At 43.8% G+C, this 26159-nt stretch overlaps 2 protein-coding genes across 3 annotated transcripts; one reads left to right on the top strand and one right to left on the bottom strand.

The window, feature by feature from the left end:
- The first annotated feature begins 178 nt into the window (after positions 1-178).
- sec31b (SEC31 homolog B, COPII coat complex component) lies at positions 179-11919 on the top strand. Of its 2 annotated transcripts, XM_080517683.1 has the most exons (26): positions 179-274; positions 2036-2263; positions 2654-2849; positions 2932-3027; positions 3944-4084; positions 4238-4380; positions 4489-4588; positions 4690-4851; positions 5089-5241; positions 5330-5560; positions 5634-5708; positions 5810-5902; positions 5977-6088; positions 6247-6425; positions 6519-6645; positions 6791-6936; positions 7189-7362; positions 7460-7603; positions 7701-7878; positions 7956-8351; positions 8479-8517; positions 9224-9282; positions 9398-9523; positions 9609-9728; positions 9833-9904; positions 10646-11919. In XM_080517683.1, the coding sequence occupies exons 2-26, from the start codon at positions 2061-2063 to the stop codon at positions 10823-10825; spliced, it is 3645 nt and encodes a 1214-aa protein (XP_080373809.1). In that variant the 5' UTR covers positions 179-274; positions 2036-2060; the 3' UTR covers positions 10826-11919. The 2 variants fall into 2 exon arrangements, with proteins under 2 accessions (XP_080373809.1, XP_080373810.1); XM_080517684.1 differs by lacking the exon at positions 8479-8517.
- Positions 11920-19185: 7266 nt separating this feature from the next.
- scd (stearoyl-CoA desaturase (delta-9-desaturase)) lies at positions 19186-25691 on the bottom strand. Its single transcript, XM_080516832.1, has 6 exons — positions 25624-25691; positions 25102-25370; positions 23951-24081; positions 23626-23831; positions 22980-23212; positions 19186-20830 (listed from the first exon to the last, which is right to left on the bottom strand). The coding sequence occupies exons 2-6, from the start codon at positions 25337-25339 to the stop codon at positions 20631-20633; spliced, it is 1008 nt and encodes a 335-aa protein (XP_080372958.1). The 5' UTR covers positions 25340-25370; positions 25624-25691; the 3' UTR covers positions 19186-20630.
- Positions 25692-26159: the final 468 nt, after the last annotated feature.

Here is a 26159-nt window from a genome sequence, read left to right as displayed (position 1 = left end):
TTTTTGGGATCGTTAATATCAGGGAGGATGAATAGAGTGTGATTACATCGTTCGGAGGGGGGCGACATTTATAGATACCCCCCACCGTTGGATTTTTGGAACCCGAGGTGACTTCAGGTCGTGTCAAAATGAAAATTGTCCATCCGGGCCTCCGTAGCGTAGTGACAACACGGCATAGCTCTTCGCTCGGATCCATCTGAGCTGCTTAGCCTAGCTCCCAACTGTCCAGTTTGCTGTAGATGCGGACGCTCAAGTGCTGATAAAGACCCCCGACGTAAGTTCCCCCTCTCCTAGGCCCAGTCTTACTTATTGTAGTGAAGTTTAGAAATGTCTTAAAGCGGATGATCATTAATTTTCCAGTTGAATTAAGCTCACAGGGTGGTGGCTGACTGTCGGCTAGCTAGCTAGCATCAACATCGAGTTTAAACGGCCTGGCTTTCATGTGCTCGTTTTAAGTCGTGTTATACTGCGGGTTGGTGGACGATTTCACATTAAATAAGGAATTTTAATTGTCTCGCGTTTTTCCTGATTTCGAGGGAACATTAGTGTCGAGCGTTCATGTTGAAAATGCTAACATGAGCTAAACTACCAGGTTCATTCCTTACGAGCTCGTCTGGGTGTGAAAATTTACCTGTGAGTGATTAAAAACTTCTCTACGATGGCTATTTATATTGTTCACCTACATGTTTAGTGATCGGGTGTGAAATGTTGAAGCTGTCGGTAACAGTGGTTGTCTGCCGGTCAGGGTGGTTCCCTGTTAAAAGTGAGTAGACGTGTTAATACTGCCAACTATCACCTTCAGTCAAATGTCTCATCGATGGCACATGAAGTTGCTTTTTTCTGTGTGGGTTACACCTATTACATATTATGTCCACTATATGTCAAAGCATTTGATTAATATAAAAGAAAAATGTACAGCAAAACAATTAAAACTACAGTGCCTATGTAGGACGCCAAAACAACCAAGCAAACTCTATTTTAGTGTCTGATAAGGTTGGGTTTTTTTTAGGTTGGATTCTGATTTTATCTTCAGTAAAGCAAGTATTCTATTAGTGATCAGGGGTCTGTAACCTGCAGCTCTGGAGCCTCCCTGAACCTTTCACAAAATTGTACTTGAATAGACATTTTTATCTTGTTTTCTTTTTCTGTACACACACAAGGTCATTTTCAGATGAACCTGTACCTCTTGGCTATAAAGGGCTTCTAAGAAAGGCAGAACTAAAATGGGAAAAAATTGCTAAAATCACAATAAATGTGGTGGTGGGAAAAACCCCAGGTAAATCAGTTTTAAAAAACAAAATCACACAAATATAAAATGAGTAGGTTGTTTCAAAAGAAGTGCTAAATTGTAAAAATTGCCTTAAAAAAAAAGGTTATTGGGGCAAAGAAAGGTTAAAAGGTACAAAAACAGCCAAAAAATAATGAAATGTTCATCTTAGACTGTAATTAAAACATCATACATGCAACAGAACATAAAGTTTTTGTTCATGTATCAAAACTATAGATAAAGCTGTAAGAGTTGTGTTTGCCTCATTTTGAAAATTAAATGTGTTTTGCGGCGCCAGTTAAATTTGATTTGGCTGAAAGGGACAAAAACGACTTTTCTGGCCGTCAAGGTTGCAGACCCCTGGTTTAGAGTTATCAACTTGACCACGTGGAAGAGAAGTTTATCTGAGATTATTACTCCGCTCTCGGATTTATATTGCCATCATATCTGTGCAAGAAAAACTAATCATCTCAGACGTAAGAAGTGTTTATTGTGAAGACATGGAGTTCACACAGATAGCAGAAACAAACCTTACTAAGATTGTGGCATCGAGAATGTATAAGGACACTTGAGCTTTGTGTTTTCTGTGATTATTCTGACCCTTCTTATATATCGCAATTCATGTATTTAAATAAAATGTATCCTGATGTTAATGGCAGCCTCATTTGCCTTCCATCATTTAGTACATCGAGTCTATTAAGTGCAGTGAATCTGCTAATGAGTGTTTTCTCGTTGATCTGAAGGGGAATCCTTTTTTTAATTGTCCAGGATTTGAAACTTGATAATTTGAAAGATGAGGCTGAAGGAGATCCAGAGGACGGCCCACCAGGCGTGGAGTCCGGCCGGACATCATCCCATCTGCCTGGCCTTGGGGACGTCGGCGCAGCAGCTCGATGCTTCTTTCAACACCACCGCCGCCATCGAGATATTCGCGATGGACTTTTCGGACCCGTCTCTGGACATGCACCTCAAAGGGTCTTTACCCACAACCAACAGGTAATTGGAGCAGTTCATACCAGTGGCACGGCGGTTCAGCGGCTGGGTGTGATTCTCTGGCTTTTAGGATTTATTTCTCCCACTTTGCCGTTATCGTTCGTCACAGACGCGTCCCCTCTTCGGTGGTTGCCGGCGTAAATTCCTTATCAGAGCGTTTCAAGGCTTTTCAGCAGAAGTTGCATCAGCCAGAAAATGAAGCCTTATCTTGTAACAGAAAGTTTGAACCTTTACTTACAGTGGCCTATTTCAATTTTTTTTTCCTTGATCCATGGATATAAAACGAATGCATTCCAAAAATAGCAACACTCAGCTACTTCTGATCTCATTTTAATAGCACAGCCAGATTGTCATTGGGAGCAAATAGGTCACTCTTCCATTCGTATCCTCCAGGTTGCACAGCATCGTATGGGTCAACTTTGGAATGGGAGCAGACGGTACCGGAGGACGACTGGTCGCTGGGAGTGAAAATGGCGCGTTGACCGTCTATAACCCAGAGGCCATAATAAGCGCCGGCGCGGACACGGTAGTGGGACAGTCTGATAAGCATACAGGGCCGGTCCGAGCGCTCGATTTCAACCCCTTTCAGGTAAAACTGGACGGATTTTCTTTCAGCGGCTCATCACAGCCGCACGTCTTGGTGACCATTAATATTTGATTCTCCCTCTCAGAGTAATCTCCTGGCATCCGGAGCAAACGATTCCGAGATCTATATCTGGGACCTGAACAACTTCAGCAGTCCGATGACGCCAGGAGCAAAATCCCAGGTGAGCGAGTGGCCGGATGTCACAGGGAGTCGATGAAAATTAACAAATGTTGCGCACAGATGCTGTTTGGATTCACGAAAGACAAACGTAACACGTGAAGTTCATTCAGTAGTTTGCTGTCTGGTTTGCTTCCTCTGTCGGGTTGGTTAAAGGTATGCGGATAGTGTTTGTTTGGAAAACAAACCAATTGAAAACCATTTCTAAACAAAGTTTAAAACTAATCTTACAAAAAAGCAGAAATATTGCAACACCTGTAGCTCGAAATGAAACTTCAGCTCTTCCTCTCTCTTTCACTTTTCTCTTCTCAACTTTCATCACTTGCACAGATTTCAACACATATTTACAGTGAACTTATAACAATTATCCCAGCGCTCCAAAAATATATGACTTTTATTGCTTTGATCAGTTCATCTCAATCCTATTTTTAAAACTAATATTAAAACCATTTAGTTTTTTGTTATTCATTGGATTTAAACCCAGTTTGAGGCGCTGCTCCTTTTTTTATTGTTGAAATGTTATTGTATTTTATGATGTTTTTATTGTTTGCTTTATATTTTTAGGTTTTATGTCTATTTATGTACAGCACCTTGTTTCAGCTGCAGTTGTTTTGAAAGTGTAATTCTATATATATATATATATATATATATATGTATATATATATATATATATATATATATAAAGAAGTTATTCTTAGTGACGCTAAATGTGTACCGTATTCATTCCAACATCATTTCCACCTCCCAGTCCAAGGGGGTTTGTGTTTTGCTGTAAAAAAAACTAAACAAATTACATTTGAACGTTGTCGAAGCTCATCTTCCACAACTCTGTTACATACGCATAAATTCCAACTTATTTCAAATGCAACTACACGGTGTTTTTAGTCAATGTGACAAAAAGCTTTTGTCTGGTGTGTCAGCCTGCAGAAGACGTGAGCGTCGTGTCGTGGAACCGACAGGTCCAACACATCCTGGCCTCGGCCAGCCCCAGCGGCAAAGCGGTGGTGTGGGACCTGAGGAAAAACGAGCCCATCATCAAGATCAGTGACCACAGCAACAGGGTTGGTGGCATTAATACAAAATAAAGAGTGTGGAGCTGTGTGCCCTGCTAGTTGGCGGAGGTTTACAGGTTAAGATGTGGAAAGTGGAGCTCGTACCAAATGTTGGCCCCAGGTTTTTATCCTTGATGTGATTTTTTTTTTTTTTTTTTTCAGATGCACTGCTCAGGAATGCTCTGGCACCCTGATGTGGCCACTCAGTTGGTGTTGGCGTCTGAAGACGACCGCCTGCCAGTCATCCAAATGTGGGACCTGCGCTTTGCCACGTCACCTCTTAAAGTCCTTGAAAACCACACAAGGTGAGGCTTGTGAAAAGATACCCGTCACGATCAGTCAGGTTTTGTTTTGTACAATTCTCCATATGATCCTTCTGTTGGTGTTTGTTTGGGTTTTTTTTTTTAATGTAGGGGCATTCTGTCCATATCCTGGAGCCAGGCGGACTCTGAGCTCCTGCTGAGTAGTGCGAAAGACAACAGGATCCTCTGCTGGAATCCAAACACTGGAGAAGTCAGTGGCGCCAACTGCAGCGTTTATGTTTCCCACGAATTCCCCGCCGTCGCCCGTTTTTGATCCCACGGATTGTGGCTGACGTCGTGTCTTGATTCTAGGTCATATACGAGCTTCCAACAACGAACCAGTGGTGTTTTGATGTCCAGTGGTGCCCCAGGAATCCCGCCCTGCTTTCAGCAGCATCGTTTGATGGGAGAATCACGGTTTACTCGGTGATGGGGGGGAGCTTGAAGGCTCAGCAACAAAGCACGGCTGATAAGGTAAGACTGTAAGACGTATTCAATTCTGAAGTACATGTGACTTACCAGGTTAGTCCACCAGATGGTGCTAATGCAAAGGAAGTGGCCTCAATTGTTTCTTTTTTTTACATAAAATACACACGTTAAACATCTGTATGTTTGTGGTTAGTTTTTTTTTTTTTATATCAAGAGTCTTTCTATCAAATAGTGGAACCGAACCTCCTCAGTCTGCTTTAACGTGTCGTTTCCCTTCAATAGATCTCTTCCTCTTTTGACACCATGGATCCCTTTGGGACAGGGCAGGCGCTGCCTCCCTTACAAGTTCCACAGCCGAAAGCTCAAGACACCATAATCCCCCCTCTGAAGAAGCCGCCCAAGTGGATACGCAGGCCGGTCGGAGCTTCCTTCGCTGTGAGGCCACTGAAGCGTCCCTTACGAACGTACGCGAATAAGGACGTCTCGTTGTTTCGTCATGGTTTCTTTGCTGTTTGCTTCCCAGTTCGGTGGAAAGCTGATAACCTTCGAGAATCCCAAGCTGCCTCCCGCGCAGAGCCCCCAGCCCGTCCCCAGACAAGTGGTTGTGAGCCAGGTTACCACGGAGACGGAGTTCCTGCAGCGCTCTCGGGAGCTGCAGGCGGCGCTGCAGGCGGGCTCCTTCAACAACTACTGCCAGGCCAAGATCCAGAGCGCCAAGTCAGACGCCGAGCAGGACATATGGAAGTTCCTTCTGGTGGGCTCTTCTCAAAGTGACGCATCACAACGGCTGATTGTGTTATTGTGTCATTAATTTCTTTGGATTGCAGGTTAATTTTGAGGATGAAGCTCGCGTCAAATTCCTCAGGCTCCTGGGTTTCAGCAAAGACGAACTGGAGAGAAAGGTATTTAGCCTTTTTATAAATAAAACTGGTCCTGATTAATGCTCCGAACCTCTTGAGTATGTCTCAGCTGTAAAAAAAAAAAAATGTCGGTACCGATTCAGATTTCAAAATGCCTGGGGAAGAGTTTTCAACCAAATGGACATGGAGTCGATGCCAAAGATCTGGCGGAAAAGATGCAGCGGCTCACCACCGAGGTCAGCAAGTTCACACAAAACAGCCTGTCTGATGGTTCTCTGGAGCTCCTGCTCAAATCTTTGTTCTGCCTCAGAGGTCTGACGATGCAGCAGCCGACGCCAGAACCTCGGGATCCGTTTCCCCCGCTGACTTCTTCAGCCAAACCCCGAAGGACAACTCCAACTTCCAGATCCCTGTATCCTGTGGTAAATATCCCTCACATCCAATCCAGTCCAGTGATTCAACTCTCAGCAAGCTGCTTCCTTCTCCGGACTGATCGCCGCTCTCCCTCTCCCTCTCCCTCTCCCTCTCCCTCTCCCTCTCCCTCTCCCTCTCCCTCTCCCTCTCCCTCTCCCTCTCGTAGACACCGACGGTTTGATAAGCCAGGCGCTTCTGGTTGGTAACTTTGAGGGAGCCGTGGATCTGTGTCTTAATGACGGACGCTACGCTGAAGCCATCCTGCTGGCCATCAGCGGCGGAGAGGAGCTGCTCAAGAAAACCCAGCAAAAATACCTGAGCAAGCAAAAGAACAGCATTTCAATGGCGAGAGGAGTTTTTCCGCTGCATTTCAGTCCATGCAGGAGCGGCGGTGTTTTGTTTTTAATCATACGGTGATGTATTTGTCTCCACCAATAGCTGATATCGTCAGTGGTCACCCAGAACTGGAGAGACATCGTACAGAGCTGCGAGCTGGACAACTGGAAGGAGGCTCTTGCTGCCTTGCTGACCTACGCCCACCCCGAGGATTTCGCTCATCTTTGCGGTGAGTTGCTCTCAACCGCGAGCTCCGAAATACGACAAGTCGTCGCGCTCGCTTCAAAGAGAAACGTCCCATCAGCTCTGGCGCCGTACCTGTTTTATTCGGCCTGGATAACCTGGTCCTCATCCTCTCGTGTCGGTTTTGGTAGACACCCTGGGAAGCCGGCTGGAGTGCGAGGGGACGGAGAAGCGATGTCTGCAAGCTTGTCTTTGTTACATCTGCTCTGGAAACATTGAGAAACTGGTGGAGTGCTGGGCCTTGCACAGAGACTGCAACTCTCCTCTCGGCCTCGAGGTAAACACTTTATCTCTTCCACGACCACAACATCTGGATTTATTAAGTTTTACAATACATGTGAGGTCCTGTTCATTTCTTTGAGGTATTATCAGCTTTTATTAGGTTTAATGTGAAGTTTACATTTATTTCTTCACCAATGTGATTCACGTTTTTTTACTTAAACGAGTACATCATTATTATGAAATGGTGGCTTTCTGATCCAAGCCAGCCTCGCCGTTTATGAATAAGTGATCTCTTTGTCTTTTAAAGGATCTAGTTGAAAAGGTGATGATGCTGCGAAAGTCAATCGAACGCCTGCGTAACAGCGAAGTGGCGGTCCAGAGCCCCATCCTGGCCGAGAAACTGACCTGCTACGCCGGCATCCTGGCTGCAGAGGGCAGCCTAACCACCGCCATGACCTATCTGCCGGACAACTCAGACCAGGTCAAACACACTACGCGCGATTCCATCGCCCGTGTTTTGGTTAGAAAGAAGCCGATGCTGAGCAGTTTCTTTTTGCCTTTTTTGTTTTGTCGCTCAGCCGGGGATCGTGATGCTGAGAGACAGGCTGTTTCACGCTCAGGGAGAAGCTGCTACTGGGCGTCAACCTCCGAACAGAGGCGGCGCGTCCGCTGCAAAGCCTGCGCCTGCTGCTCAGATTCCCGCTCCAAAAGCACAAACGATGGTAGAGATTTATCAACGCCTGTGTGAGGAATGCAATTGAGCAAAACTTATTATGCACTCAAAATGGCGTCATTTTTGTGTTTTTTTCTCGTCCTTAGAATCAGTACCAGCCTTCTGCTCCACAGCAGCAGCCCCCAATGCCATCGATTTTTACCCCTCAGGCTCCTCCCGCCGCCCCCGGGCCGGGTCTGCCGCCGTCTTCTCACGTGATGCCACCCAGCGCCACCCGTCCTGCTCTGAGGCCTTCTTACCCTCAACACCCCGCCGCGGCTCCAGGTGCACCGACCGGCTCGGTCTCGAGTGACTCTCCGGCTCGTGTTTGACGTATTAACCCGTCTGTGGTCTTTCGCCAGGCTTCCTTCCCCACCAGCCATTCCAGCCTCCGCCCATGTCCACCGGCGGACCTTTAGCCTACTCTCCACCGGGTCCTTCCATGCCAGCTGCCAATCTGTCCGGACCTCAGCCTCCGCCGTCGACCTCCACGCCCGGAGGCGTTCCCCCCATGCCCAGCCCCGGGCTGCCGCCGGCGGGCTTGATGCCGTCTACCTCTGTGCCCTCGGGCCTCATGCAACCCAGTTCTCAACCCGGCGCTCCGGTTCCCATGTACCCCGGGCCCCACCACGGCCAGGGGCCGGTGCCGCCCATGGCGCCTGGTTCCTACGCTCCTCTGGGAAGCGGGTATCCACAGGGAGGCCCCGGAGCGCCGGCCGCAAAGCCCTTCGCTGCCCCTGTTGCTCCTCCTCCTACAGGTACTCACTGCTGCAGCACCTCCATCCATTCAACGCTGTTACTCTTTATTTGTTGAATTCTTCTCAGACAGAGGATGTTTGGGTTTTTTTACTCCTAATCAGCCGTCACTCCCTTTTTGACTTGCAGGACACTTTCCCTGGCTGAATTCCCAGTGTGACACTGAAGGTGACAGGGTTAGGGCGGAATATGGAATTTGGGTGGGGGATTCCAAACTATCCGCAGAATGACAAAGATAAAATACCGCAAGAATAATTGAGGCGTTCTCGCGGTATCTCTGTGGTTGCTTGTGCGGTCCAATGCTTGAGGGAAACGTAGCGTCTTGAGAGACGGGTGTTTCTGTCGCGTGTGAGCATGAACCCATCGAGACCTGAAACAACACGTACGCCATTCTCGCATTCTCCAAACGCAGCGTCAATGCATCCATGTCATCATTGGAAAGAGCAGTGACGCACAGAAATGCGTCATTATCTGCACCGAACCCACACGAGACAACTTGAGTCACGTCACATTTTGCTCTCGAGCGGCGGGTAACCCTGAAGGATTACTCGCTTAACGTTGCCTCCGGTCTTAATGGCTTAAACATGGTAAACAAAACCAACGTTTCCGGCCTCGGCTAAAACAACTGTTGGCTTTGTTTGGTGTATTTCTTTTATGAGCTCGGTGGCTGTTCGGTCACACTTAAAGCTGACGTGAGTTCTTTTTCAGCTTGTTTATGCTTTCGTGGAGTGATCGCAGTGATGATATTGATTCTGTGCTCAAATAATAACCCGCGTTTCGTATTGGAGACTAACTTTGGGTCAAAGAAAATGGGAATTTGCGTGTCGTTTTTTTAAAACGCAGCCTCTTACTGATGCGTCGTCTTTTCACGCAGGACCTCAGGAGGGCTGGAATGATCCACCGGCAGTGCGGGGCGTACCGAGGAAGAAGAAGGTATCCTTGCGGTTGTCGCAGGCAAAATTTCTGGCTCGGTGTTTTCATTGCTATATCAGAGAAAGAAAGAAAAAATTCACGGCGTTGAATAATGTTTGGCGTGTCGTTCGGGCAGGTCCCTGACAACTACACTCCGCCAGCCCCCATCACAGCCCCGGTGATGGGGTTCCCGACGGAGGCCCCTCAGCCCCACGGCCACGCCCAGGTCCCACCGGGGGCCCCCCAGGAGCCAACCGTGCAGGTGGGGTTAACCCGGCGAGAGGGGCTTTGTTGCCCCCGACTGTCACCGCAAAGCGACAGGCGCGTCATTGTGCTTTGCTCCGCAGCTCCTCCAGCAGCTGCCGGCGGAGCGGGTGGAGCAGAAGGAAATCCCCGCTGAGCACATGGTGCTGAAATCCACCTTCGACAGCCTGGTGCAGCGCTGCCAGCTCGCCGCCGCCGACCCGGTACGTCGCACCAGCACGCCGTCGTCGATGAGGCTTTTTGTGGAACGAAGGAAGAAGTGAAGTGACCAAGAATCATGAATTTTTTTTTTTTTTTTTTCTCCCAGCAAACGAAAAGAAAACTGGACGACGCGGCCAAACGTTTGGGACACCTGTACGACAAACTGAGAGAACAATCGGTAAGCATATTTAAAGCACGTAACGCAACAGCTAATTCTGCGGCCATGAATCACAGAGGAACAAGTATCCAATCACGCGCCTGTTTTCGCAAAATTTTAATAGAAACAAATCGTCCACTGGCAAATTTAAAGCAGCTTCTTGTGCTCATGCTTCCAGTATAAACTAAATGTATCGGCGTAACTACATTCACTCACAGCAGAGCGTGTCCACACTGTGAAAACTGCATTTGAGCACTATTTATGTTAACCACTGTGAGCAGCCATGTTGAAAATGTGTCTCATCATCTTCATGGCTGCGCTGTTTATCGCCTTGGTGACAACAGTCTGAAGGGGAAAAAATAAGTTTTGCTCCAAGAGACCAAAAACTATGGAATAATATTAGGGCCACTGAAAAAAAAAAAATTGGAGGTTAAAATAAAAACTCATGCACTTTGTTTTACATGAGTGCATGAGGTTTTGGTTTTTTTTAACCTCCAAATATTTTTTTCATCAATATACATCATTACCAAAGAACACATATGATACATGCAGCTCAGGCACTTTTTGTTCTTTTTATTTGGTGGATGTGTCAGGAAAAATAACTTCCAAAATAAGAGAAAAGCTATTCTGAGGCGAGTCCAGCAGGGTTACGGTGTGGACAGAATCACTCTCAATCCTCTAGGGGGCGACATAAACTAGATAAATCTCCCTACTTGCTTAGTGAAGAGTTACAGCTTTTTTTTTTCTCCCTCCGCCTTTCAGCTCTCCCACAACATCCTGAACGGGCTCCACGAGATCAGCCGCTGCGTGGCGGGCCAGAACTACCAGCGGGGCCTTGAGGTCCACACCCAGGTGGTCAGCAGCAGCAACTTCAGCGAGATCTCCGCCTTCATGCCCATCCTCAAGGTGGTCATGACCATCGCCAACAAGCTGGGCGTCTAACCGTCCCCCGACACCACCCGCTCACGATTCAGTGTTATGTTGTTATATATGTATTTATTTCTTCTTTTTTTTTCCACCCAATGGTCGCAGTCTTTAATCACTCTTTAACAGAGAACTTGGCTGATTTGGGTAGTGAGGTGGGGTTTTTTTTTTTTTTTTGTAGAGATATGTCAAATTTGTGTGGTAATTTTACAAAACGAAAAGTAAGAAAGAAAAAAAGATGAATGTATCCTGAAAGTTGTGAGTGTGTAAAGTTCAACTTGATGTAGTATATAAAGCCGCCGTTTCAAAGTTTGGAGGCAGCAGTTGTACGAGTCGGTGCATTTTTTTCCCACTCGAAGGGTGAAAATCGTGAGGATTAAACTTGGGTTGCTCTTCCTGGTGTTTATTTTTTAAATGGAAGAAATGCTAAAAAAAAACAACATTTCTACAACACTGTCACACAATCTTTGATTGTTCTCACCTGCTGTAACAGACTGTCCAGTTCAGTTGTGCCATGAGGGTTTTTTTTTTTGTTTTTTTTCTTTAAATCATTATTTTGGGCCAAAGCACTGCAGAAGAATGTCATAGAATGATTGTAGACTTGCTCTTTCTTTTTTTTTTTCTCAACCCTTTATTTTGTCTTAACCCCATTACTGCTACAATATGTCCTGACGGCGCCTGTGAATTTTTTCCCCTACTTCCTCAGATTTACTTCAGTTCGCATGGTCCCTCGAGTGGCAGCTTGTACAACAAACTCCAGAATGAATTAACATCCTCGCCTCTTCCGTCTCTGTTCAATACGCTCTCACTCCTCTTACTACCCAGGCTGCAGCCTATTTCTTTGTAACAGCAGCTTTTCGGTTAATTTTTTTCTTTCTTTCTTCTATTTCATAATTAGATTTAGTTTACAATAAATAACAACGATGATACAACCTAAATGAACTGACAAATTACAGGTGCAGAAGAAGAACTCCCTGAGGTTTGGGGGTTGTTTGGTGTGTCGCGGCAGCAGAAGGCAGTAAAGTGCCTCTTGGTGCCCATTTTGGTTGCACAAATATTTATACAATCCATGTTGCTTACTTTGCTCATTTCGGTATCTTTTTCCAATAAAATCTCACTTTAAAGCTTTCAAGGCTTCAGACATGTTTACTTGACTCCTGAACTCATTTCATTGTGACGGTCAGACGTCTGGTTGGATGGGAGAATCAGCCCTTTTTTAAAGTGATCAATAATTGGCCTTTTATGAATTCACTTTGTAAAACTTGTCAGCTGGGACTTTTTAAGAAGCTGTGTGAAATTTGACAACTGCACTTCTACCAATGACCTATAGAATCCTATGCAATCCATGCATCATACCACTAATAAGCTACATCTTTAGTTTAAAAACAACTGTTTCATGTTGGGATTTTACCTACTTATTTATAGGATTACATTAGTTGATTTTTTTCATTCAGAAAGGGCATGTCATTGGCAATACATTAGATCCATTACGTGAGACACACGGAGCTTACTAAACTGCTGCAACTTTAAAGTATAGAAGTATGTGACATTGCTGTGAAACTGCCTCCCAACCAGCTCAGTGTTTAATAAGATATTAAAATAGATAGACACCAATGATGTACAGTAAACACAAGTATTTACAGTATACAACAGGTGTGCCAAACACAAGGCCTGTGGGCCAAAACCGGCCTGCAAGAGCCTCCTATTTGGCCCAATAAACCACCAAGCAAATGGTCAATATTTCAAAGAAAACAAGCTCTTTAATTCAGTATCAACCCAAAGAAGTTCTTTAATCCAGGGGGCATGCTTGTTCACAACACTCATGAAAAGAGCCATGAATAAATTAAGAGAGGTATCCACATCATCAATGACACGTACCAAAACCCATTTAATGTTATCAAGTTCATTTAGAAAATTCCCCTCATTAAATGCCCTATAAGTCCTTTTGGTAATGGATTTTTGACATTGATTTTTTTTTTTTTTTTTTTTTAAACAAATGTTTTGAGAGTATTGAAGAGTAACTGGTATGAGCCTCAAAGCCCTGCAGTCAGGGTGAACCAGAAAGTCTCATTAAAATTGGCTTCATGTTAAAAATGTAGTCTTGGTTCGTCACATATAAAGACATTTTCATCATTTTTACACTGCTGCACCATTCGGCCACATACAGTGCAATTGCTTGTACCTGTTTTTATTTATCTAATATTTGCGATGCTGTGTTCCAACAATGTCCGCAGGTAAAGTGACTTTTTCAAAATCAAAGTCTGATCATGATTGTATTTAGTTTTCATCTTGGAGTTCAATCAACTCGAGCTTCGCAGCTGAGGTTTTAATGAGCCTGCGGCAGTCTGACACAGGTGACTCCTCTCGTGCGCTCATTGGTCCCGCGCGATCACAAGTCAGCGCCTCGCCGCTGATTGGCCGCGCGCGGTCAGACCGCGAGCCGCGTGGCCCGGATGATTTTATTTTGGGGGGGTGTGTGTGTGACCTGCAGTAACCTCGAGCATGTCGCGAGAGTGTGGGGTGATGGTGGTGTGTGTAGTGCAACATCACCTCCCATCACACTGACTCACGCTGTGGCGGCCCGCCACGCGCTGACTCAGCTGCCACGTGCTGGAAGGATCCCGGATATCAGGAGAGGTGATCATGATTTAGATCAGCTCTGTGTGAAAGTACAGCTTGCGTTTACATGGAATCAGATCCGCATTGTAATGCCAAATGATATGTCTGCCTTTTATTTGAGTGTTTCTTCCATTTCTTCCATTAGAACTGCAACAAATCCACTAATTTGATTTGTTTTATTTAAAAGGATCCCCATTAGCTGGCAGGAAAACAACAGCAAGTCTTACTGGGGTCCAGAGAGTACATACAAAGCAATCAATACATCTCAATTACTCACAATCTCAAAAAAAAAACAGCAACACTAAAAGCACTTATTAGAAAAGCCACATACCCTTTTATCACATGACAAAACCTCGCTCAATCAAATAATCTAGATTGTATTATGTGTTGAGAACAAAATACATTCTTAGTCTCTTTTTAAAACCAGTTTTTCAGTTAACATTAGGAGCCACAACTGGAAGTTTGTTCCAAAGCACAGTTGCTCTATAGAATACAGTGGTCTTCACAGAGATAGACTGAGGGAGGGGTAAAGTGATCTGTCGACTATCCGCCCCTCTTGTATAAAGTGAATACATATTTAAGCAGTAAATTATATTATCATAAGTAAATTTACAAGTCTGAGTGTTAATAATTCTGTGAAAGTATATTAATATATTAGCAGGTTGACAGTCAGCCAAGCAAGACATTCATGCATTTCTGCAACACGAGTTCTTGCAGAACAACCAAGAACCAGTCTTGCAGCCTTGTTTTGAGCCACTTGTAATTTTCTTCGACGACAGTTCGATGCAGCAGCCCATACAACTGAACAGTAATCTAAATGAAATCAAACCAATGTACAAACAACACCACTAAGTAACTGTGAATTAAGAAACGGTGCACATTTACACATTATGGCAACACCTCTACCTACTTTGGCAACAACTTTGTTGATGTGATCAGACCAGGACAATGTGCAATCAAGCCAAAGTCCCAGAAGCTTCACTCTTTTTACTTGCTGTGACCATTTCTGAGTTTTGATCCAGTTAAATAACTTGCTGATCTCACAAGAGAGAACCTGATTAAGCTCTGAACATGTAGGGGCTGCAGAATAAAGAGTAGAATCATCGGTATACATAGTCAATGGAGCCTTACTGAGCATATACGGCATATCATAAAAATTGAAAATAACAGAGGTCCAAGGTAGCTTCCTTGAGGGACTCCACAGTCCAGTGGACTTACTGCAAGATAATGCACCATTAGAATAAACTCTTTGCGTCGTCTCAGACAGACAGCTCTTAAACCACTTGATAGCAGAAGAAGCAAAACCATAACTAATAAGTTTGGAAATCAAAATGTCATGGTGGATCACATCGAATTCAGCACTGAAGTCAAGTAATATTGTACCTACTAGCGTTGATCAATTGACGTTAACAACACGTTAATAATTTGCAATCTGTGATGGCTTAGTCAAATAAACTCCATTCAAGTCAATAAAAGAAGAACAGGTAGATTTTTTCCCCATGATTTCATTGAGTACATTCCACATTCTCTTACTGTCTGTCCCACTGTCTTTTTCACTCTGTTCACCTGAGAGCCAGAAAGAACATCAACTGTTTTGGCCTCATCCCTTTGAGCCATCAAGCTCTTTAATTCAGTATCAACCCAAAGAAGCTCTTTAATCCAGGGGGCATGCTTGTTAGTAACGCTCATGAAAAGACCCATAAATACATTTAAGAGAGGTATCCACATCATCAACGGCACGTACCAAATCCCATTTAATGTTATCAAGTTCATTGAGAAAATTCCCCTCATTAAATGCCCTATAAGTCCTTCTGGTAATGATTTTAGGACAGGCTCCTGGAGGCAGCAACACACTGGTCACTGAAACCAACAGATACAGAAACGAGTGTTGAGCACAGATCAGGATCATTCGTACAAATATGATCAACATCAAAATACATTTTGATGCTAAAGATCCTGTACTATTACTAGAAATTCATGTGGGTTGATACATTAATTGAGATAATCCACAGGTGTCTGTCATAAAACTCCCCTATATCAACATCAGAAGGGTCGAATAAGTTATCCAGATGGTTTTCAGAAATCACAAGTATGTCTATTTTGTTTAAATTACAAAAACAGAGTAATGTCGTGAATTACATTCCTCAGACTAGACATATTAATTTGTGCAAGGATTAAATCTTTAGGTAGTCTATTTATACTGGTCATCTTAGTTGATGGTAAACAAGTCAGATATCCTAATAAAATTTTAAATCTATTTGAATGCCTTGTTTTGTCATCACCACGTGGGCTAACGTCAGACTTATTTGTCAAGCACACAGACACACATACATATACACCAATACTACAAAAAAGAACTTTAAAGCTAATTAGGCAAGTGACTGACTTCAGCTTGGGCCACAGCTCTTTCCTCCTCATTGCACAGCTTCAGAGAAATCTTCCATAATGTAGATCTGGGTGCCCTTTAATTTCTTGGCAGAAGAAAGAATCAGCTCTCTGTCCTTCATGCGAAGAAGTTTGACAACAATTATTCTTGGCCTTCCGCTCTCCTGGTACTGACCAAGTCTCTGGGCTCGCTCAATGTCCATACTTGTTCCATCTAAGTCTTCTAAGCATTTGTCACACTTTTTCTTCTCTGAATCTCTCCAATTCTCTCCTTTCTCTTCAGCAATACCATCGATTAAAATGTTTGACCTCCTGCTCTGGTTTTCAATGTCGTCCAGCTCCGTGACCATTGCGTCCAGTAGTCATTGTCTCAAATGCCTTTATCTTTCCTCAGTATCGACTTCTTATTCTCATCAAACTTTGCTTGAGTGAATTCCAAGCTGGTCTTCAGCTCCTCGACATCTCTGATAACATTAATAATCAATACTTCATCCTTTCCTTTTCTTTCTTTTCGTCGAGATTTTTTTGGAGTGGGAGAAAATCCTGAGGGGAAAAAAAAACACTCAATGGGATTCATTGCCATGTTGTCTTTAATTGTCCCGGGTGAGGTTGCATGTTCAAACTGTGTGTAATACTTAAAGAAACACAACCTCACACACACAGTAGAATGTACTCTTGTGTATATGAGTGTCTGTTTTTATCTCTCTATGTTCATATTTTAACAGTTTATTTGTACGTTTATTGTTTTTATGATGCACAGATGGGTTGGCACTTTTTAATCTCTTGTACTGGTGACAATGACAATAATGTTTGTATTCTATTCTATTCTATTCACACCAGGGGTCATTTTTAGGCTCATTGCCGATCCATCAAACATAAAGGGCCACAGATAAACACTCACAATCACACCTACGGCCAATTTAGGGTCAACAATTCACCTCAAATACCAAAAATCCAAACATACATAAAGTTAGAACTTTTTGGTTGTCCTCATAAGTTAAACTACTCAGTAGTACATACTTACATACAGTTCCCCTGCTTCTTACTTTCCAGGATTTTTTATTTTCTCTTTGTGATAAAGTTGCATATAACTTATTTTCCTTTTACGGGTAACATTAATATTCACTTGGACATCATGACTATATTGTAGTGCAATAATTAAAAAATCAGTTTGAATTAAAAAACAAACAAACATTAAATCATCTTATAAGACTGAATACATTGCTGCATAGTGACATGAGAGTTTAATTTGATTTGAACTCAAGCGGTGGATCAAAACCTCTTGAAACTTCCAACGTAGCTCTCAAACTCCATCGGGTGTGATGTAATACGAAGTAGACTGTGTTCAGCAGGCTGCTCAGACATTCCTCTCTCCCCGGTGTCAACCCTGCAGGAGCTAATAACAGCGGTATTAAATGGAAGAGATATATTTGACGTGTGCACTCATGGCAGCCGCAGCGCACCACATGAGCTCTTTTACCACTTAAGGCAAGAACTGGCCAGGGAGCAGAAAGTCCCACAAGTCCAGCTCTATTTTGTCAGAAGTCTGCAGACTGGACGGGCGAGGACAGTGACGACAAAGAGTTCAGATGCTAAATTTGTACCCAATGTTTGCCAAAGGAAATGTAAAAAGTTAATAGTTGTAAAAGTGAGATTTGTTCAAAGCAAGTATAAACGGCTTGTATCCCGTTTGATTTGAAAGTGTTCCGTCTGCAACAGAGCTTAAGGTTTTATCAACAAACCTCTCATTTTTACCCCAGAAAGAGTTTTTGTAGAATATAATATAATAGAATAGTTTTTGTAGACTGAATCCTGCGATTCTCTTTGAGCCACGTCCTCCCTGAACTCCTACTTGGGTTAGTTGTCATTGATTGACACGGGATAAAAGCAGCACAGCAGATTGTTCCATTTCAGCTCCTTAAATGCTCATGCTATTTTACCCCATCTGTAAGTGTGGAAAACCAATTCAAAACAATCAGCTCAACGACCAGCAATCGTGGAATTTAGATCATGTGAACAAGTAACGTTAAAAATGCTGGAGCCTCTGATTCAGAACACGACGCTGCACTTTAAGAGTCTAATATAACCAGTCCTGTAGATTCACCACACAGAAGAAGGAAGCCGGAATAAAAGATCGACGACTGTTCATGGAAGTACGAGTGTATTGAAAATATTGTGAATTTTTATTTCAGAATAGAGTACACTTGAGATCTGACATGTTCAGACTGAAAACCCTTGCGATGCTCCTCGTCTTCAGGAAAATGCTGACTTTTGGCGCTGTGGAACGCAGCAGGAGTCGTTTGGATGGCTTTGAGATATTTTCGGGGTTCGGCAGGTGCTCGGGTTTGATTCTCTGACGTTCCTGCAACGGCACCTTTTGCTTGAAGGACATTTCGTTACGGACTATCCGTCGGGGCAAGTTAAATCTCACGACTTGAACGTTTGCACCGGCTGCTTTCGGTTTGCATTCTATCCTCTATTTACATTTACAGTACCTTGTTGGTTTCATGCTACCATTCGCCTAAATTAAACACGTGGTTTCAGAATTGAAAAAAAGAAAAAGAAAAACCAAACAACCAAAAAAAAAAAAAAAAAAAAGCCAAAAAAAAACAATGGTCCACCTGGTGCTTCAGTCTGTATAAACATGGAAACTTACAAGTCGGATTTGTTTAGTGATACTTAAAACCGTTTTCGTCTCAATTGACAGGATGTGAAGGAATGGATGCAAGTCATAAGGCATTAGGTTGTATCGTGACTCGTGGGGAGAAATAAACAGGTGCTTCAATTTCCGATATATTTCACTGAGTTGTACGAGACCGCCCGTCCGATCTGGGAAAAGGGGGAAATATGCGGTTCAGGTTAGAGGCGGAGTTTTCAAAGTGTGGTAGGCGGAGCCTCGGCACACACACGACGCGGAACCAAGCTTGAAATCGAGATGATAAATCTTTATATATAGTCTGCAAAAGTCATACCTGTTATATATTAGGACTTGTATTCATCGACATTTACATTTATTTAATTCTGGGGGAAAAAAACAAGTGTTTCAGTAGCTTTTCCTTCCTCTTATTCTCTTAACGTCATACGAAAATAATCATGATGAGAAGGCATTTTTCTGACCTCAAAGCTCTCAAAGCTCTCCGCCCCCACCACACACTTTGAAAACCGCAATCTGTTCTCTTTAGTCAATTAGGAAATCAAAAAAATAAATAAATACATAAATTATATAAGCATTCCACGCACCAGAACTGAAGATAAACATGAACATGAACCCAACCCCCCCCCCCCCCCCCCCCCTCCAATGACAATCACAAAGGGAAACCAGACCCGTTTCCAGAAAACAGTTCTGATGATCCAAAAAGTGACGCAGCTCCGCGGCACGGTACAAAATCTAGACGGCAGTCCTGCCATGACACTCACTGAGCGACGTTAACGCCTCACCACGACACCTACCACGGTATTATCGTCATGCACGGGGTGGCACGTTGTTGTTTTTTTTGTTTGTTTTTGTTTTTGGCAAAACACCAGAGTTGTCACATGACGCGCCGCCACTCCGAACCTGTGAGATCTCTGCCGCAGATGCTTGGAGGGAGAAAAGAAGCCACTGATGCCACAATGTTAAAAAAAACAAAAAAAACCCTCCACAATCATGAAATGTAAAGGAGCAATATGGACTCAGTGTGCTCTAGTGGACCATTGAGGTGGCTGGAAAATATGTCGACGACTGGCACATTTTTGGCACGATGATATATTTATAAAAACACAACAACTCAAGAAAAAATGTTGCATTTTGTTTCTGTAAAACGGCTTTTTTTTTTTATTTCAACATTTACTGTTAACATCAAACGGCAGTTATTTTTTTTGTCTCATATTAGAAATGTGTCCCTCGCGTTTTGTCATGGCAAAAATTCCATTTGGTGGTTAAACAGGCTGAATAAAAAGCACATGCAAATCAAAGTTTGCTTCGTCTTTCCAATATATTTGGCGTCGTCTTCCGCAGAAAACTGCTCGTTACACACTGAAACGCACCGTGTGACTCAGCAGTTTTTTTGGGGGGTTTTGTTTTTGTTTTTTGGCGTACTGGTTGTCAGTACGGTATGATCAGGCTAAAAGAAGGTCTGGGTTCCCTCACTCTCCCCGTATGTGCTATATTTCATTAAAGCCAGCAAAAGCAAAACTAAAAACAATAATCAAAGTCATCCATCCGTCCTTTTTTTTTTTTTCCCTCCTTCAAATCCCAATCGCTCAGAGTTAATTGTGGATGCGAACGGTTAAAAACCTACAATAAAGGCAAAAGTCTCCAGTCGTCGTTGTACCTTTTCATTGTCACTCCGTAATAGTTCGGTGCTTCACTTCTTGTCGTTTCTGATTAATAATTGAGTTATACTTACAGAAAAATGATCGGCTACATGGTCTATGTTGCAAGGAAAAAAAAATTTTAAGAAAAAAATAAAAGCACACTAGAGTGGCCAAAGCCGCAGAGGATGAAGTTTTGAACTGTTAAAATGCATCTACTTCAAATCTGGCACGTCTTGCTCTGCGAGCTCCCGGCCTGAATCGACAACACTAATCAAGGCAAAGAGCTGAGCTAAAAACATGTATGTTATTCTTTTTTTTTTTCTTTTTCTTTTTTTTTAATCCATCTTGTAACAATTTGTATAGCTACGGCTACAAAAACCACAAAAAACAAGCAAAATGTGGTCGAGGCCCTCGTGAAGCCGACTCCGTCCTCAGAGGATGAGAAATGTACAAAAGGAAGTGTGACGCTTCGTTTGTACCGGCCGTTTCGCCTTGAATCCCCCGACCGCCGTCCGGCCCGGCCTTAGCCACTGCGGTAGCTCCCTTCTCCGGTGCGCTGCATCCGGGCCAGCACCAGCTCGCGGGACACTCTCTTGCGGTCCTTGGCGAGGCCCAGGAAGCACATGAGGTCGACGAAACAAGTGGTAAAGTTCAACTTGCAGCCAAACTCGCTGGTTGCATAGTCATAGGGGAACGTGTGGTGGTAGTTGTGGAATCCTTCACCTGGAAAGCACAGGAAATAATAGAGGTTTTATTTGTTTTATTGGCTCTGTGTATGACGCCTGTGTGGATGCCCCGGAGGCCGCGGCTGTTCCGCCCTCCGTGCGTCTCTCTCCGATTACCCCCGGGGTGTCGTCGGCGACGCCCCGTTGCTCCTCGCTTCCTGCACTTTTGAGTCCGACCGGTCGCTACGCTTCACCTGCGATTTTCCCCTCTGCCCCTGATCCCGGTTGCGTCCCAAGTCGCTTCTAATTGTTCCGCCTGTTCATCCTCGTACGCCCTCCCTGCCTCTCTTGGTCTGTGCTCGTTTTTGGATCTAGCTTTTAGTTTCACTCTTTTTTTCTACAAGTTTCCAGAAATGGATTTTGGTTGAGTTTAGAACAGGGATCTATGAACTTTATGACCAAAATTGTGACTTTCCACCAATCAAATCCAACTGGAGCCGCAAAACATGTTGAACCTCTAGAATGAGGCCGATAGTTATGATGCGCACATAAAAACTTGCATCTTATGTTGCATGCATGAAGTTTCAGTTACAATTCAGGATGGTTAATATTTAATTTTCAGCTGTTTTGGAGCTGATATTAATTGTGTCACGCTTCTTTTTCTGCATTCTTGTGGTTAGTTTTCCCATTTTAGTTGTAAGTCTTTTTTTCAAAGCCATATTTAGCCAAGAGATAAGAGATCCTTTTGAAAATGTGTTTTTTTAAATGTATTTTAAACATATTTTTCTGACAAACCCTCACGTCTCTTCAAAACAGCCTGTTGAATCCCAATCTGCCGCTCTCCTGTAATTAAAGCCGCCCTTAAAGTGATTAGTGATGATAGGATTCTAATTGCTTTATTGTTCACTTTATAAATGGGGCTTGATAAATGGGTTGTAATTCTACAAATGTCAGTAATGATCAAACAAACTGGCGGAGATTCAGTACAGCCAGTTCTCATAGATATCCAGAGCTGGTGAGCAAAGTCTTACACTGACTGCATTTTTAAGACTCCATAGGTGATGTGATTTAATATTTTAAGTGAAACGACAGAAAACGGTTATCATGGCCTCTAAAATGAGACCCTGTGCATAATATAGAATTACTTTTTGTTTTGGAGTTTGATCTGAAAATCTTTGGAATCTTCAGGTTTATACAAAACCGTAAAAGACGATCTTCAGTGGGTTTACGTGGGTTTCCTCGTGTCGTCGAGGAGATCATGCAGAATACCAAAGGAAAACAAAAATATCCTGTTTTGGATCAATATAAAAAAAAAAAAAGTGTAATCTGATGGAGGAGTTTTTTTACTTCTGTCTTTCCTGCAGCAGTCTGCTGTGACCTACTTGGACTCACAAGTAGCGAGAAGCGATTTATCATTTGCTTTATTGTTATTGATGAGTGTTTTTTTTTAACCAATAGAAGGTTCCCATACTGTCAAGAATCATTTATACTCGTCTCTAAAATATCAATAAATTCACCAACAGGGTGACTCGAACAGCCTGATTTCATTCATTATTTCAATGTTTTAGTTTGAAACATTTTAGTCCTAAAAGACCTCAAACACCCAGCAGTAAAAGTCTCGATTCCCATGTTCACCACATATTGTGTTCAAAGTTTAATTTGTGATAACAAATCGGTTGCCGATTTAATGACTGAACTTGGTCAAGATGGTCTGTTATCTTACATTTTTGGCTCATAACACATTAAAGAGCAACATGGCAGAGCTAAGACAAATAAATAAATGAATATAAAATGAAATATTTGTTTTAAAATCATAATAATGCATAATTCTGACAACATTTATATTTTTATTCCCTAAAAACAGAATGAAGCTTTAAGGAGACCGTCTTTGGCTGAGGCTCAAGCACAGACGTTGCTACTTTAATCTTATATCTTTGTATCTTTTATGGACTTTATACACATAACTACAATGAGAAATATTCAGAAAAGTTTCACCAAGTAATGCCTTTCTTTCTCAAACTGCTATCCTTGCCCAGTATATTCAGGCACGTCATAATCAAATTGTACTGTGACTTCATGAAATATGTAAAAAGCGTTCAGATAGCAAATGAGTTCCGGTCGTTGCTGCATCCCAGAGAACAGCTCGCAATATTCTATTAGGCAACCTGTACAAATCTTCTTAAACAACATGTGTTTTTTTTCCGTACCTATGGCGCTGAAGGTGACAAATCTGTTCTCCCTGGGGTTGATGCTTGTATCGTAGGGCCTGTTCCCCCACATGTGAGCGGCGCTGTTCACCAGCCAGGTGGCGTTCAGCACCAAGGTGTATCTCAGCAGAGCCGGGAGGAAGTACGCCACCCACAGAGACTCCCCCCACAGGTACCAAGGCACGAACATCGGGATGAAGAAGCACATGAGGAGCACAGACAGCTTGTAATACCTGTCGAACACAGAGAGTGGGCGGGAGGCGGCGAGCGTTAAGCCGTGTACATTAAATGCACAGCGCTTCAGCTTGACACACGGGAACTTGTTCTCTCCTCCCTGTTCATTCACTTTTTCTTTTTTTTTTTCCCATCTAAACATTCCCGAATGACATGTGAGTACCTTGTTAAACCAGAATGACTAAACACTTACACACTATGAACTGAGGACACAGTTTTACAGCCGTGGTGAATAAAATGGGTTATTTCTATTCACAGACAATCAAATTTTGCACTCCCAACTTTGTTTACTACCCCGACTACTTCTCAGTGAATCTTTCCAGAGGCTGAATGCCTGCAGTTTTACATAAATTAGTTTACATAAATTAGTTTACATAAAGTGTGAAATGAATGATTGACTAATGCTACTTACTTCCTCTGAAACATCACAACTTTGTCAGACAGAAGGTCAGTGAGCTCCAGCTTGCGGCCCCTCTCAATGACGTCGGGGTGTTTGCGCACCAGCAGCCAGCCGATGTGAGCGAAGAAGAAGCCCCGGACGGCGTTGTGGGGGTCGCCGTCCGTCTCGGAGTATTTGTGGTGAACTCTGTGGTCTCGGGCCCACTCAAAGATGTCATTCTGCGGTTTGAAGTCAAGACGGAGAGTGAGTACGCTGCCGAGTCGACGCCTGTCCTCGTGTGTGTGTGTGTGTGGGTGTGTGTGTGTGGGTGTGTGTGTGATGTGTCACTGTTCTGCACCTGGAATGCCATGGAGTTCGCGACACCGAGAAAGATCCTCAGTGGTAACGTGGCCTTGTAGGATCTGTGACTCCACAGGCGATGAGCCCCTGCAGTGATTCCTAAAGCACTTATCAAAAAACAAATGGCGGCTGTGGAGGGAAGTGCATTAACAAATTAGTTCTGACGAGGTCCAGCTTATTTGTGAATGTTATGAGCACTTTATATCATTAATGCTACACATTGCAATGCGAATGCATCAGACCAGTGCTGCCACGGTCGGAGCTGGAAAAGAGTTCCATCAACAAGTGATTAATTGCGAGACTGTCATCTGCGATCATACATCATGATGTATGCGCAACTGCCGGCCGATCATTACTCTCAAATGGTAATAGAAAGGTTTTCTAGGTTTATACAATATTAATGTACTCCATTTGTTTGTAACACTGTGGCTATTTAATATTGTTTCTTTCCCAGAGATGGAAACGAATTCACACATTCGTTTCTCAAAACACCCTCCACTACTCGGATATATAGAATGCATGTGTCTTATCTTATCTAACGCTCAAAACAATGAGAATCCACCTCCAGCTACTTGTTTCACAAGGCGCGCAGCAGTCATGAGCACAGCAAAGCATGTTACAGGGAGCTGTGGCATCCCTGCGTGAAGTAATTGTCATATCCAGTAATGACGTCGGTGGATGAAACCATTTGATGATTGCATTTCTGAAAACACCGGCGACTGTCAGCACTGCGGCCTCTGTGGCTGGAGCTTACAAGGATCACTATTTTGACCATAAAGCACCTTGATGTTGATGCACTCCATTTCATTAGTCTGCAATCGTTTCCTTTCTGAGCCTCTATTCAAAATACACTCGGTGCACGCCCAAACTATACCGTGTGCATGTTTAAGATGCATGCTGTGAAATTAAATCTGCCGGTGATGGATGTCTGATCTCTAATCCCCTGCATATGCAGGAGACAGGGAGGATCATGCACAGATCCACGCAGCCCCCTAAAGTGGGCCGGCTGCTGACATAACAGCTGGCAATTTCCAAACAAACAAAAAAAAAATACACGATTCCCACAAAAGCACAATGTCACAATCAACACCTCGTGCACAAATGCTGTAACAGGTTGATTTTTTTTTTTTTTTCTCTCTTTATACTTACACCAAACCAAGGTCAGGGGAGCGGCAGATGGGATAAGGAAGATGCCGTACACGGCTCCTATATGCAACAGAGTCATCAATATGACATTTTTCCACACGATGATCCGCCGGGGCTTGGGGCCCTCCTTCTCTTTGTATGTGTTATCCAACGCGTCTTCTCTGGGGGCCTCTGGATGAACATCCCCGTTGCTGCCGGACGACTTGTGCTGCTTCTTCTCCAACGCCTCCGCCTCCGTCATGGTGGTGGTTGGTTCTGGTGATGCTCCCGAGCTGAAAACGATGGAGGGAAGCGGTCACCTCGGTGTTTTTTCTGTGATGAGCTGGCGTCACGCAGCCTGAAAAGCTCCGGATATGTTAATTATTTTTTGGGGGGGGGGCGGGTGGGTGTGGAGGGGGTTATTGAGCTAGCTGTAGCACGGAGAGCTAGCGATGATGCTGTGGACTTCAAGCTCGACAGGAACCGCGTTGCGTAACGCTGAAAATACACCTGTAGGACGACTGAAAGATGGATGAACGGACTCACCGAGGACGAGCAGAGACCGGATTTAAGGTGATGAGCCAAGACGGAGTTGCGCCGCTTCACTCACCCCCTTTTTTTTCTTTTTAAACAAAACAAAAAAACCAAAACAAAACTACAGTAGCCCAAACAGCGAGGGAGACAGTCGACTCTGCAGCGGACGCATCAATGGGAGCTGGAGTTCGAGGTGCGACGGACCAATCAGCGCTCAGCATCCGCCTCGGCTCGGCGAGCTCGGCCTCTGATTGGCCGTCTGTTTATCTGCTGTTCACCTTTTATTCATTCGACTGGCATCCAGATGTATATTTACCTCCCCCGGAGAGCCGCCGCGCCGCCGCTGTCTAGACTTGTATTGAATTAGCTGCACTCGTATTTCCAATCGCGCGTGCATTAAAATTAATCTCGTGCAGAGTTATACAAAAAAAAAAAAAAAAAGGAATGAAGGGGCGTTCACGATGAAACTGGAACGCAACAAATTGGCCAGTGTACAGTACGCCGAGCCCAGCGGCGGAGGACCCCGCCCCCTCCTCCACACCGGGGGA

This window comes from Blennius ocellaris, assembly GCF_963422515.1.
Source record: "Blennius ocellaris genome assembly, chromosome: 21".
Classification (NCBI taxonomy): domain Eukaryota; kingdom Metazoa; phylum Chordata; class Actinopteri; order Blenniiformes; family Blenniidae; genus Blennius; species Blennius ocellaris.
Note: the sequence above shows the minus strand (reverse complement) of the source record. Positions and strands in the feature narration are given on the sequence as shown.

Coding starts and splice junctions, on each gene's coding strand:
- scd (XM_080516832.1), bottom strand. CDS start 25,339: ATGACGGAGGCGGAGGCGTTGGAGAAGAAGCAGCACAAGTCGTCCGGC. Junction 23,832..23,950: donor CGAACTCCATGGCATTCCAG/GTGCAGAACAGT, acceptor TTCAAACCGCAG/AATGACATCTTTGAGTGGGC. Junction 20,831..22,979: donor TGTCACCTTCAGCGCCATAG/GTACGGAAAAAA, acceptor TGTGCTTTCCAG/GTGAAGGATTCCACAACTAC.
- sec31b (XM_080517683.1), top strand. CDS start 2,061: ATGAGGCTGAAGGAGATCCAGAGGACGGCCCACCAGGCGTGGAGTCCG. Junction 2,264..2,653: donor TCTTTACCCACAACCAACAG/GTAATTGGAGCA, acceptor CGTATCCTCCAG/GTTGCACAGCATCGTATGGG. Junction 6,646..6,790: donor GGATTTCGCTCATCTTTGCG/GTGAGTTGCTCT, acceptor CGGTTTTGGTAG/ACACCCTGGGAAGCCGGCTG.